The sequence below is a fragment of the Marmota flaviventris genome, chromosome 15, assembly GCF_047511675.1.
Source record: "Marmota flaviventris isolate mMarFla1 chromosome 15, mMarFla1.hap1, whole genome shotgun sequence".
NCBI classification, from domain to species: Eukaryota; Metazoa; Chordata; class Mammalia; order Rodentia; family Sciuridae; genus Marmota; species Marmota flaviventris.
The window spans coordinates 45385140-45399790 of NC_092512.1; the positions used below are offsets into that span (position 1 = coordinate 45385140).

The 14651-nt window shown below is 36.5% G+C and overlaps 1 protein-coding gene across 1 annotated transcript in view; it reads right to left on the minus strand.

Annotated features, from left to right (window-relative positions):
- Positions 1-695: 695 nt before the first annotated feature.
- Decr1 (2,4-dienoyl-CoA reductase 1) overlaps positions 696-14651 on the minus strand; it is a 40302-nt gene continuing 26346 nt past the window's right edge. Inside the window, exons 6-10 of the mRNA XM_027948586.2 lie at positions 8579-8678; positions 3644-3716; positions 1463-1609; positions 979-1041; positions 696-868 (exon numbers count right to left, since the gene is read on the minus strand). Coding sequence (XP_027804387.2) covers positions 809-868; positions 979-1041; positions 1463-1609; positions 3644-3716; positions 8579-8678 — 443 coding nt within the window. The 3' untranslated portion in view covers positions 696-808. The remainder of the gene's footprint in view (positions 869-978; positions 1042-1462; positions 1610-3643; positions 3717-8578; positions 8679-14651) is intronic.

The following is a 14651-nucleotide window of genomic DNA, read 5'->3' on the forward strand; positions in this document are numbered from 1 at the left end:
TTCTTTAAGGCTGAGATGAATGCTGTCTCATGGGAGCCACCTTCTCTGAACTTAAGAAACAAAATGAGTAACTTCTTCCTCCACACTTTAATACTGCTAGAATAAATGTGTCATGCCTAATTGTTTACCTGTCTACCTATCCTGATAGATAATGAAGTTTCAAGAGGGCAAGGGATGGAAATAGGAAAGACAGTAGAATGAATTGGGCATAACTTTCCTATTTTCATGTATGAATACATGACTCCACATTATACAAAACCACAAGAATGGGAAGTTACACTCTATGTATGCATAATATGTTAAAATATATACCACTGACGGTATAACTAAACAAAATGAGTAACTTCAAATTTAAAAAAAGAAGATAATTCACAAGTTTAATGAAAAAGAAATTATTAGAAAGGTGGAATCCATTGAATTTAGTGTAGATTTCTTTCCTTTATGCCCCAGCACAATAAGCATAGTGTAATATGCAACTTACATGCTACTCTCACCATCAGGTTTCCCTTGACTTTCCAGATCACAACTACCAGTGCCTCACTCTGTACTTCTAAGCACTTTTCACCTCTAGGCCTTTCTCCATTCTCCCACCTACTTAACAAAACAAAAAAATTGAACAGGTGATATCCTATCTTATTCATCTTTAAATATGTAATAACTTCCACTGGCCAGGTACACAGTATACTCTCAGCAAATGCTTGTTAATTGACAATTTATTAGACTTGAAAATACTTGAAAGATTACAGTCAATTTATATCATTTTTAGTCTCTAAATTTTACAGCACCCAAGATTAAGGCCAGAGTGATCTTAAGAGCCCTTTGTCTTTCGGATGAGTCCCTCTATTGTGTCCCACTCCTCCTTGGTGACCTGATAGAAGAAAAAAAATGTCAATTTAAAGGGTTTCTTGCATGTTTACAAAGTTTAGCATATAATATTGCTAGCTACTAATATTGATTATATACACAAAATGGCATTACCTTCCTTAGGCTGTTGAATTCACCTGATATAAATACTTCCTCTCCACCATCAAATCTAATAGTCTGAAAAAAAAAATTAAAAACTCTGAAACTAGCTTCTTTTTAAAAGCTTCCGAACCATTCCCATTTTCATACCCTAATTGGTTGAAATATCTCCTTAGTACTTTCAAAACCAAATTTTAAAGAATAAAACTGATGATTAAAGTTAAACTGATATATTCTATTCAGAATACTCTTTCCAACATCTCTACAATTTCAAATTCAACCCAATCTTAAAAGATCATCTTAAAGCTTTGCCTACCAAGGTAACTTGCAATTAATAAAATAATTTATTGAATAATTTTTATGAGCTAAAATGTAATATTTTTATATTATTTACAGCTAAATAAATATTTTAAATCATATTTATATGCAACATTGTCAGAACTGCTTCCAAATTAAGGCTTCCCAAACTCCCCAAAAGTCAAAGAGATGAAATGCTTACTGCTCCATTAATCCAAGAAGCATAATCACTACAAAGAAAAACAGCAAGATTTGCAAGTTCTTCCATGGTCCCCAGGCGTCCACAGGGAATTCTGTCAATCATTTCTTTCTCAAATGTCCCAGCTGGGTCCAAACGGCTAAAGGCACCCTTTAAAATTAAGAAAATCATTAGGGTTTTTTTTTGTTTGTTTGTTTGTTTGTTTTGTGTGTGTGTGTGTGTGTTTAATCCAACCATTTTCCTACTTAAATTTGCAAAAAATGAAATGCTACTATGGCAGCCTGTTCATACCTTAGGCTTTGGGAGTGACAGAATTTCACTAAATTCTTTAATATTCACTCTAAGCCAAAACAGGTCATTTTACCTAAATTTGAAATTTAAAAAAAAAAATCAATAGAAAACATAACTATTAACCTTAGTTTCTTCTCTGTAAAATGAGGACATGTACCTTAGCTACCTCACCAAGTTGTAAACATCAAATGAGCAAATGTATACAAAAGTCCTCTGAAAAATGTACAAGCTCAGTGTGGTGGAGGCAGTTGGAATTACTGGTCATTTCATTTAGTGAACAGAGAAAGGTGACTCAAGTAGGAGGTACTTTCTTTTCTTCTTCCCAGAATAATAAGAAAGGAATAAAACAAGCATGTTATGATATTAAAATCACGTAGATCTTAAAGAAAAACCATAACTAACTTAGTCAATTTGTTTTTATGTTAATGATGTGAAGGAACAGAGCAAGATGAGGTATAGATATGCACTGATCAATAAAAATGACTGGAGCTTTCTGTCCTAGAGCCTTGAATTGTAGATAATGGTTTTTCTCAACACAGTTCTGAGACAGAACACACACCTGAGACTCTTTATAGGTCCTCTAGTTCTCCCTAGACAGATAGGGCATAGACACTGGTCCCAACCCTGGTTCTATCTGCACTTGCTAGAGAGCTTCTACTCTTCAGCTTTCTTTAATCTCTTTAAAACTATGTACCTAATCTTTGGGTAGAAGTCATATTTCCACTGCTAGACTATAAGTTCCTTGATAGCAAGAACTTTGTCACAAATGTTGTTGTATCATTCCCAGTACTTTTGTGCACAGTGGCCACTCATTAAATGTATGTTAAATAAATAGTAACATGAAAGTGATCTTTCCTAGATATTGGAGTCCAAGGAATAAGTTTCTGTAACTGCAGAATTCTTTTCAGATAATTCTGAGCACAGGCCACCCTAAGCCATGTGTTTTAATAAATGTTTTTGAGTTATTTTTTCCCTGCTTTTATTAGATTCTTTATTATTGAAGTGTCAGATAAGAAGATATTCAATCAAGCTTCACTCTGGTAATTTTTTCATTCCACACATTAAACAGCTAAATAAATTGTTCTTGCCATTTCCATGTTAAAATTTAATATCCCAGAGCTACCTTGCCACCCAAATGTTCTTTAGTCTTATTTATTATATTCTTATGCATTTTGATTAGGTTTTCCAGCCATAACCCAGTTGAGATTATAAAATCCTGTTTCACATGCCAACAAAAGGTGTGAAAGTCAAATTATCTGGGGGTAATGTTAGAGAACAGAGAACCTGTGGACATTCTGAGCAACATCTGTAGCAGCATTAGTGATAATTATGAGTTGCAATGAGTATCTGTAAGGATTATTATTTATAGGTGAAATGCATGCCTTCGGGAGGATTTTTAATCAGAGAAACGTAGGAGTTGGATGACATCCATAATTGATGGAAAGTGAAAAGGCACAGGAATGAGTCAAAGAAAATGCTACCTATAGCAAGACCGAGCTTCGCTTCATGATCAAATTTTAGGGCACTTCTTAAACTAAAAATATAGTTACATTTCCATGATTAAAAAAAGAAAAGAAGTCAAAGTAACAAGAGTCCTTAAAATTTGGCAAAAATGAAAAAAATACCAGACAATAACAGATTACAATAACAGAAGCAAATTGGAAAAACAAGTCAGTACTGATGGTTTAAAAGGTCCTAGAAGACAATGAAACAGACCTCATCATGATGTTCCACAGCTGCTATATCCCTTCCCATCCCATTATTTCTCATGTTGAACAATGCCAAAAGCTCTCTTCCATACTGGACAGTCCTTCCTATGCCACCCAGAGTGCATTCATCACTGCTTCATTCTTTAATCATTTACACTGTTAAAATAAGGCAACCATAACTTACTTTAGTTTTTATAGGCCCCGGCTGAATTACATTGAATCGCATTCCATATTTACCCCATTCAGCTGCAAGGGACCTAAAAATTTAAAAAGACAAAACACATTAAAAAGATTACACCATATTCTGAGAACCACAAATAACCAAGATTCACTGCATTCTTAATCCACACCAAAGATTATAATACCCCTCTAGGTACATAATAGTATTATTTCCTATGTTATAGATAAGGTAAAGTGAAGGTAAAGACAGGTGAAATCATTTTCCCTAGGTTATATGACTAATCTATCAACCTCAAGTGGTCTAGCCCCAGAGTTTGTGCCCTGAGTCACTCTGCTGTACCACTACCATTTGTTTTAATGTCTTTACTCGCTATGCCACTTATCATTTACACTACAGAATAAGAAATCCAGTATCAATACAAATTTTAGAGTAGGTATACACTAAGCACATAAAAACGTGAAAGCTTCAAGCCCTTCCCTCCCATTTTCTGGAGTTCAATACTACATTTACAAAGTTCATTATAATTTTACTTGTAACCCTGGGCACTGGATTCCAATGTCTGCAGCATCACAAGTTCTTTAATTGAATAAGAAGTGAATTACACAGACTTAAAATATCAACCACATCCATGTTTATCTAGTCTTTAATATAATTGTTGAATTGAGCTTTAAAGGTAATAAAAATCTAATGCAGCCTTACTAAATGTCTTGAAGCAAAATATAACATTAATAGCAAACATGGAAACTTGAAACAAACTGACAAACATACTTGACAGATCATTCTTTTTTAAAAAATATAAACTCATTTTATGAATTTATACTGTATGTATATTTGTTTGTATAAAGAAACTTAATTTAGTTTCAATTAATGAGTTAGGGTAGCTTAAAAATATAGATAATGCAAATGAGAAGACAAGAAAGGCAAGGAAAAAGAAAAGGATAAGAAATACAAAGGTGCAAAGAATGAAATAAACCTCTAAATATATTATGATGTTTCATATGGATTGTAATAGGCAGGTCACAAATTTCTATCCACTCTTTCTATAACCCTATATAAAAAAGGTAAGCCTAATCAGTTACATGGTTCACTGTGCCCCCCAAAAAGGAGCAAACTAATGCTTCAGAAAAACACAATTGTTTCTGATACAAAAATTAGAATATTTCTTCCGAGAAGATTTATAAAAGGAAAATTGTATAACATAAAAATGTCCTTAAGACATTGTATCTTTGCAGTGGATAAAAAAAGGATAAGTTTTATGAGACTATAAGATACCCTTATTATAGTCAGACAGTACTTCAAAGGTCAATTCAGTAAAACCAGTTCTGTGTGATACGGCACATGTGAAACAGTTCAGTCTGTTACTCTGACTTAGTCCATAGATGCATTTTATTTATTTATTTTTTAATTTTAGGTGAATAACAACCATACATAATAGTAGTCTTCACTGTGATACACTTTTTACCTTAGATGCATTTTATAAAAATGGGTGGGTAGCATCTCTTTCAGGCAAATCATATATAAAATAAAAATTGCTTCTGTGAGTGGTCCTTTTAATAATATTCATGACCATGCCTACCATAGGCATGTATTTACAGAACACCTACTCCAAAGTGCTGGAGAAGTAGTAACTTTATGTTTTAACAGAATTACTCAGCCAAGCAGAATCTGTTATCCGGTAAAATACTGAGCAACTTAATAAGGAAATCCGCTTAGGAGAAAAGCCATCCTATCTCTTCTAAGAAGTATACCAGATAAATCTGTTTAATGCTAGCACAGTCTATCTGCTCTCATTAAGCTAAGTTATATACTGAAGAACAGGATAAGGAATCTATCTCATTTGGTTAGATCTGCATGTTAAGTTGAGGTACAATATACTCAACACATGTTAGCCATTATTATTCATGCAACAAATGTTGATCATAAACACCAACACTCTATAAGTACTGTGTAGTACCCAGTAAGGAAGTCAGTGTCTGTTCTCAAAAGAGTAGTCTATCTGAAGAGATGCCAATTTGGTTGTATACTTGTTGTACCTGGAATAATGTAAAGTGTGTCATGGCTGCTTGAAGGACAAGATATCTACTCAAACTGAGAGGTCAGCGAAGGCTCCCCTGAAGAGGTGGTATGGAAGCTGGCACTTAAAAAAGATTGAGTTTGCTGCAGGAGGTGACAGCAGGGATGTGGGGATGATGGCAGGGATGCGGGGATCCAGGCATATGGAGAAAGAAATACAGCTCAGGCATATGCGTCAGTACGAGTAAAGGGCAAAGGTGCAGACAACATGCAATATTTGGGAATCTACAGGCCTTTATCCAATTGACTGTGTACTATAAAGTAGAAAAAAGGGTTAGTTAGTTCAGGCTATAAAAAAAAAAAAGCACATATTTATCGAGCATTTATTAAGCTCAATACACTATGTAGGAACACAAAGAAAAGCCATATGGAATCCAAGTCCTGAAAGGATATGAAATTGAAACCTCTAACAAAGAGTCAAAGGTGCCAATGAAACAAATGCTGACATTACACAAATGCTATCATGTTTTCATCCTTTATTTCCAATTCTTTCTGACATTAAAAAAAGGTAATTATTCAGAACAAGATTTAACTTCTGAATAAAGTTTCTATGGTTTGACTGTGTCCCCAAAGGTCATGCATTAGAAATTTTATACTCAAACAATAGTTTGGGGAGGTGAGACCTAATAAGAGGTGATTAAGCCATGAGGGCAGACTAAATTAATGTTAAATCAGAAACGTGTTAGTTGTGGCGAGAATGGCTTCTCATAAATCAAAGTTGACCCCCCTCTTGCTTTCTCTTCATTTTGTGCCATGGAAGGATATAGCAAAAAGGCCGTTGCCAGATTCTGGCAACTTGATATTGGATTTCCCAGCCTCCAAAATTATGAATAAATAAATCACTTCTTTATAAATGACCTGTTATAAATTACCCAGTTTCAGGGTTTGTTTTGTTTTTTGTTTTTTGGGTGCCAGAGATTGAACCTGTGTTCCCGGCCCTTCTTTTATTTTATTTTATTTTTTATTCTTTATTTATTTACTGTTTTTGTAGTTGTAGATGGACAGCATGCCTTCATCTTGTTTATTTTTATGTAGTGCTAAGATAAAACTCAATGCCTCACACATGCTAGGCAAGTGCTCTGCCACTGAGCTACAGTCCCAGCCCCCTCCTTTTATTTGAGACAGAGTCCCACTAAATCTCCAAGGCTGGCTTTGAACTTGTGATCCTCGGTTTCCCTACTTGCTGGGATTACAGGTGTGCACCACCGCATCCAGCTCAAGTATTCTTTTATAGCAGCACAAAATGGACTAAGATACAAAATAATTCTCTTTCTGTCTCAACAAATGTGTTACTGCAGATCTAAATGTTAAGAGTATTTTGGAACTTGAGGAAGAAGAGAATAGAAATGCAGTTCAACAAGCATTGAACATCAGCAATGTGCCAGAATCCTACTGGGTAATGAGGACACAAGAATACGGTCCCTCCTCTCATAGATCTCACACCCCAGTGGGGGAAGTCAGCTTTAATGTTATGTTTAAAAGTCTATCTTTCCTTTCTCTGTGTCCCTGCTACATCAACATATTTTAAGTTCATCTAGAATCTATTTTTCAGTGTGTATGTCTTCTCACTAGACTGGATTAAACAAAGACTTAAGGCACAGAGAGTGATAATTAATTCTGTGTAATGAGGAAACATGGCCATAGAGGTAATATGACAAGAATCTTTAAGTAGACAATACATCGTAGCAAATCCAACAGCCCAGTTAGAGACATAAAAATGTCTAGCATAAGCTAGGTATAGTGTGGTGCACATCTGTAAGCCCAGCAAGAAGGGAAGCTGAGGCAGGAGGACCACAAGTTTGAGGATAGCCTCTATAACTTAGTGAGACGCTGTCTCAAAATAAAAAATAAAAAGGCTGGGGCTGTGGCTCAGTGGTAAAGCACTCCTGGATTCAATCCTCAACACCAAAGAAATTGTCTACTGGCATGTTTAAGGAAAAGTGAAACAATTCAATGGAAATTAAAACACAGGAATAATGGATGAAATGGTGTAAAAATATAAATAGGTGAGGACCAAGGCTGTTCTATTTCCATAACAACCACATCCTTGGTTTCTGCACAAAGGCATGCACACAAAAAACACTTAGTGAGTAAATTGATTAAAAACACAAAGGCCAGGGACAAGTCTGTTTAGAATGCCATACTTAGTTACAGCTTTTATTCCAAACACTAATGGAATATGAGCGAAGGTTTTTATCTAGGGAATATCATATATACACATATATATAAAGAACAATACTTCTGGTGAGAATGTGAACAAAAAATAAAAGGGGAAGAGGCTGAAAGGAAAGAAATATATTACAGGATTATTAAACCAGACAAGCAATGAAAACCCCCATAACAACAAATACGATGGGGAAAACAAACTCAAAAAGACATCGTAATCTGCCAAGGAAAAGCCACTAATCTTGGCAAGTGCTCATGGACTGTGTTAGCCCCATTAATCTTGCACAGTAGGAAAAATAAAAGGATGAAGATGTGTTCACAAGTTTAGAAATGGCATTAGTAAAGACACATGGTAGAGTGGAAAAGGCTGTAGTCCTGTGGTACCTAATTAGTAGATACTGGCCCCAAGTGACTATTAAAAATTTTTTTCAAAAATTAGTTTCTCAGTCACAGTAGCTACATTTCAAGGATTCAGTGGCTACATGTGGCTGTTGTATATTGGAATTATAGGACATTTCCATCACTATAAAAAGTTCTATTTATAGTGCTGCTACAGAAAAATAGGACTAATCCAGGAGAATGTGTGTCTCTTAGTGAATTCAATTTGTCTTGTTTTACTTTTCTTTGGGTGAAGACTAGAAAACAGGAATTTTAGTACCATGAGCTATCTTCAGCAAGAGGTAGTAAGGTAGTTCTCACTTGTTCATGGCGTCCACACCTGCTTTGGAAGAAGCACTTGGTACTACAAAACCAGATCCAGTCTCAGCATAAATGGTTGTAATGGCAAGAAATGCTGCTCCTAAAATGTTAAAGGATACAGTCAATTAATAATACAGCCACATCCATTTCCATCAGGAAGGCAATATTTACATGAACAGAATCTGATTCAAGGGAGTATCACAAAAACTAAAGTATTTTTTATTTTTTCTAAGAAAATTGTTATATCTTGCTACCAATCTTGCCGTCTTTAGATGGCCCAGTCTGTACATACTTAGAATTATACACCTAGTAAGTCAAAACAAAGGCTCTAACCTCAAAGAAATGTCCCTATAACATCTTCTATAATCAGCTAGTTGGGATTCCCATTAACTAAGTACCACTTAAATAAAAATAAGTAATACTTAAAAAAAATTGTCATGAACTTATGCCTTTAGCCATGAAAGACTTATCCTTTTCTTGTAAACATCAGAAAAACTAAACAAAAAACATGATACAACTATTTTCAGATTCTGTACAAGGGGCAGAGAAGGACAGTGATACTTGAGAGAAGGAAAATGAATGAAATGAGCCCTAAGATCATCCTGGGGCCCTAAGATCATCTTGGGTTTTTGCCTAAAGGTACCACATAGACTGTGCCATAAGGAAAAAGAATCCAAGCAGAAAATGGCATTCAGCTAAGATAGCAATCAGAGTTTGGGGAGACTGAGGAAAATAAGCAGGGATGGAGCACCATAATTTTTCACAGTCGGCTTGAGTCTGGCCAAATGCTGAGGTATGCACATAAGAGTGAAATTCCATAAGGACAGGCAAAAAACAATTTTCAGGGAGCTCTAAGCTGAACAACTCCAGAGCTCACATAGGACAGGAGACACAGGAGCTCTAAAGAGCTTCGTTGAACATTCAGCGCTTTCTATAGAGAGCTCAAGAAAGAGAGCTTAGTAGGAGGGCTCAATTAGCCTGAAAGTAAAGGCTACTCTACACCTTAAAATGATTGAGCCAATCCACAAATAATTTATCTGCTTGCTAAAATAAAATTCAACATACCTCAAAGGAAACTTAAAATAAGGAACACATATACAACAACAACATATTTCACAGCATGCAATCAAGAATTACTACACATAGAAAGACTTAGAAATATAACCAGGACAAAAATCAATTAACAGAAAGAATCTCAGAAATACCAGAGAATACAGAATGAGCAAAGACCTTTAAAAGGCTACTATAAACCAGACACAACAGTGCACATCTATAACCCTAGTGACATGGGAGGCTAAGGTAAGAAGATTTCAAGTTTGAGACTAGCCTTGGAAATGTGGGGACACCTTACCTCAAAATAAAATAAAAGCATTGGAGATGTGCCCCTGAGTTCAAGTCCCAGTAGGGGCAGGAGAGAGGGGAGGGTGGAATTATTAACATGCTAAAAGATTTCAAAGAAAAAATATAATGAAAAAATAGAAAAAAAATAGAAATAAATAGAATTTCTATAACAGAAAAAAAAATACTTGGAAAAAAATTAAATGAATGAGTTTAGCTGCAGAAGAAAATATCTATGAACTTAAAGACCGAACAATAAAAGTATTCAAAACAAAGGACAAAAAGGGGAAATAGGTGACCAAAAAATTTTTAAAAGGCCAGAGCCTCAGTGACCTATGGAACAATATTGAATTGGAGTCTACAAAGGAATAAAAAAAATACTTGAGAAAAAATTTCCAAATTTGGTAAAAACTGCAACTATCCAGAGAGCTGAACAAATCCCAAGCACAATAAACAGAAGAGGGAAAAAACCCACTAAGGCATATTACAATCAACCACTTAGAAGCAGGGATAAAGAGAAAGGCTCAATAGCAGCTGAGAGGTAAGGTGGGATGGCTTGACAAAGAGATCTTTCCTTATTTAAGTTGATTTTCTCAGGTATTTTGTCACAGTGATGAAAAACTAACAAACTCAATGTTATGGCTTGGATGTGAGGTGTCCCCCAAAAGCTCACATGTAAGACAGTGAAAGGTTCAGAAGAGAAATGATTGGGTTGTGAGTCTTAACCCAACTGATGATTTAATCTCCTTATAAGGACTAAATAAAGTGGTAGGGTGTGGCTGAAGGAGGTGGGAATTAGAGTGTAGCTTTGGGTATATATTTGTATCTGGAGAGTGGAATCTCCCTGTTTCCTAATCACTGTGATGTGAGCTGTTTCCCTCTACCACCCTCTCCTGCCATGATGTTCAGCCTCATTATGAGCCCTGAGGAATGGAGCCATCATTCAATGAACTGAGACCTCTGACACCATGAGTCCTCAAATAAACTTTTCTTCCTCTACAGTTGTTCTAGTCAGATCCTTTAATTATAGCAGTGAAAAAGCTGACTAAAACACACAGTATGTAAATAGAAGACATTTTCTTTTGTTTTTTAAATTTCTTTTAAAAATAATTGACTTTATAAAAAAACTAAAACACAAGAAAAAATAAGTAAAAAGGGGGAAAAACAGATGGTATAAAGGTACACTACAGATTAGGCAGATGGCGGCGAGGGGAGTGCATTGCCCCCGTGTGCTGCTTCACTGTGTGGGAGTATGACAAGTCAGGACGGCTAAAGGCTATCTTGTTAGGAATTTCCAGCAATAGTGGGGTGCTCCGGAACCTGGAGGAAGGATTTCCATCGCACGAGGATCGGCTACGGGGACTCAAACGCGAGAGGTTTGTCGCACGGAGGGTAACACTGCTTATTCAGCAAATCGCCCCGCGGCTAGAGTTTGCAGCGCGCGCTGGGAAACGAGGAGATAGCAACGCAGGAATACAGCGCTGCAGTTTCTGCCAGCCGTGTAAGCATCGTACTCAGGGCTGAATTCTGGGTTCGAGACGGGGGAAGGAAGCGGTCCATCTCGGTTCTCCACACCGGTCAGACCACAGAGGAGGCCAGCAGCCACCATGTTGGAAAGCTGACGTCACCATCCCTGTGTTCGAATGACCGCAGCTCATTCAGCCATAGAACAGGTAATTTCAGGCTGCCATTCGCCTGCAGCTTGCAGACAGATTGCTCGGGCTCAGTGCCTGGGTGCTTCTTAGAACCTGCTCTTATCGGAGCGAACATCGAGCGCGGGGTGGCCGAGTTCTGGCTCCCGGAACCGCCCTGGCCCAGGGCTGGGGAGCCTGCGGAGGCTGCTTCTTGGACCCTGCTCCTATCAGAGCATACACCAAGCACTAAGCGGCCGAGTTCCGGCTCCCGGAACTGAGCCTGCGGGGGCTGCTTTGTGGAGCCTACTCTTATCGGAGCATACACCGAGCACGGAGAGGCCGAGTTCCGGCTCCTGGAACTGCCCTGGAGGAGACGCATTTGATAGGAAAAGACATACATAGGCTGAAGGTGAAAGGTTGGGAAAAATCATATCACTCATATGGACTTCGGAAACAAGCAGGAGTGTCCATACTCATATCAAATAAAATAGATTTCAAGCCAAAGTTAATCAAAAGGGATAAAGAGGGACACTACATACTGCTTAAGGGAACCATACACCAACAAGACATAACAATCATAAATATTTATGCCCCAAACAATGGTGCAGCTATGTTCGTCAAACAAACTCTTCTCAAGTTCAAGAGTCTAATAGACCACCATACAATAATCATGGGAGACTTCAACACACCTCTCTCGCCACTGGACCGATCTTCCAAACAAAAGTTGAATAAGGAAACTATAGAACTCAATAACACAATTAATAACCTAGACTTAATTGACATATATAGAATATACCACCCAACATCAAGCAGTTACACTTTTTTCTCAGCAGCACATGGATCCTTCTCAAAAATAGATCATATATTATGTCACAGGGCAACTCTTAGACAATATAAAGGAGTAGAGATAATACCATGCAGCTTATCTGATCATAATGGAATGAAACTGAAAATCAACGATAAAAGAAGGAAGGAAAAAGCATACATCACTTGGAGAATGAACAATAGGTTACTGAATAATCAATGGGTTATAGAAGACATCAAGGAGGAAATTAAAAAATTCTTAGAGATAAATGAAAACACAGACACAACATATCGGAATCTATGGGACACATTGAAAGCAGTTCTAAGAGGAAAATTCATTGCTTGGAGTTCATTCCTTAAAAAAAGAAAAAAACCAACAAATAAATGATCTCATACTTCATCTCAAAATCCTAGAAAAAGAAGAGCAAAACAACAGCAAAAGAAGTAGAAGGCAAGAAATAATTAAAATCAGAGCTGAAATTAATGAAATTGAAACAAAAGAAACAATTGAAAAAATTGACAAAACTAAAAGTTGGTTCTTTGAAAAAATAAACAAAATCGAGAGACCCTTAGCCATGCTAGCGAAGAGAAGAAGAGAGAGAACTCAAATTACTAGCATACGGCATGAAAAAGGCAATATCACAACAGACACTTCAAAAATACAGAAGATAATAAAAAACTATTTTGAATCCTTATACTCCAATGAATTAGAAGATAGTGAAGGCATAGATAAATTTCTTAAGTCATATGATCTGCCCAGATTGAGTCAGGAGGATATAGACAACCTAAACAGACCAATATCAATTGAGGAAATAGAAGAAACCATAAAAAGACTACCAACTAAGAAAAGCCCAGGACCGGATGGGTATACAGCAGAATTTTACAAAACCTTTAAAGAAGAACTAATACCAATACTTTTCAAGCTACTTCAGGAAATAGAAAAAGAGGGAGAACTTCCAAATTCATTCTACGAGGCCAACATCACCCTGATACCTAAACCAGACAAAGACACTTCAAAGAAAGAAAACTACAGACCAATATCTCTAATGAACCTAGATGCAAAAATCCTCAATAAAATTCTGGCGAATCGGATACAAAAACATATCAAAAAAATTGTGCACCATGATCAAGTAGGATTCATCCCTGGGATGCAAGGCTGGTTCAATATACGGAAATCAATAAATGTTATTCACCACATCAATAGACTTAAAAATAAGAACCATATGATCATCTCGATAGATGCGGAAAAAGCATTCGACAAAGTACAGCATCCCTTTATGTTCAAAACTCTAGAAAAACTAGGGATAACAGGAACATACCTCAATATTGTAAAAGCAATCTATGCTAAGCCTCAGGCTAGCATCATTCTGAATGGAGAAAAACTGAAGGCATTCCCTCTAAAATCTGGAACAAGACAGGGATGCCCTCTCTCTCCACTTCTGTTCAACATAGTTCTCGAAACACTGGCCAGAGCAATTAGACAGACGAAAGAAATTAAAGGCATAAAAATAGGAAAAGAAGAACTTAAATTATCACTATTTGCAGATGATATGATTCTATACCTAGCAGACCCAAAAGGCTCTACAAAGAAACTATTAGAGCTAATAAATGAATTCAGCAAAGTGGCAGGATATAAAATCAACACGCATAAATCAAAGGCATTCCTGTATATCAGCGACAAATCCTCTGAAATGGAAATGAGGACAACCACTCCATTCACAATATCCTCAAAAAAAAAATAAAATACTTGGGAATCAACCTAACAAAAGAGGTGAAAGACTTATACAATGAAAACTACAGAACCCTAAAGAGAGAAATAGAAGAAGATCTTAGAAGATGGAAAAATATACCCTGTTCATGGATAGGCAGAACTAACATCATCAAAATGGTGATATTACCAAAAGTTCTCTATAGGTTTAATGCAATGCCAATCAAAATCCCAACGGCATTTCTTGTAGAAATAGAGAAAGCAATCATGAAATTCATATGGAAAAATAAAAGACCCAGAATAGCAAAAACAATGCTAAGCAGGAAGTGTGAATCAGGCGGTATAGCGATACCAGACTTCAAACTATACTACAGAGCAATAGTAACAAAAACAGCATGGTACTGGTACCAAAACAGGCAGGTGGACCAATGGTACAGAATAGAGGACACAGAAACCAATCCACAAAACTACAACTATCTTATATTTGATAAAGGGGCTAAAAGCATGCAATGGAGGAAGGATAGCATCTTCAACAAATGGTGCTGGGAAAACTGGAAATCCATATGCAACAAAATGAAACTGAATCCCT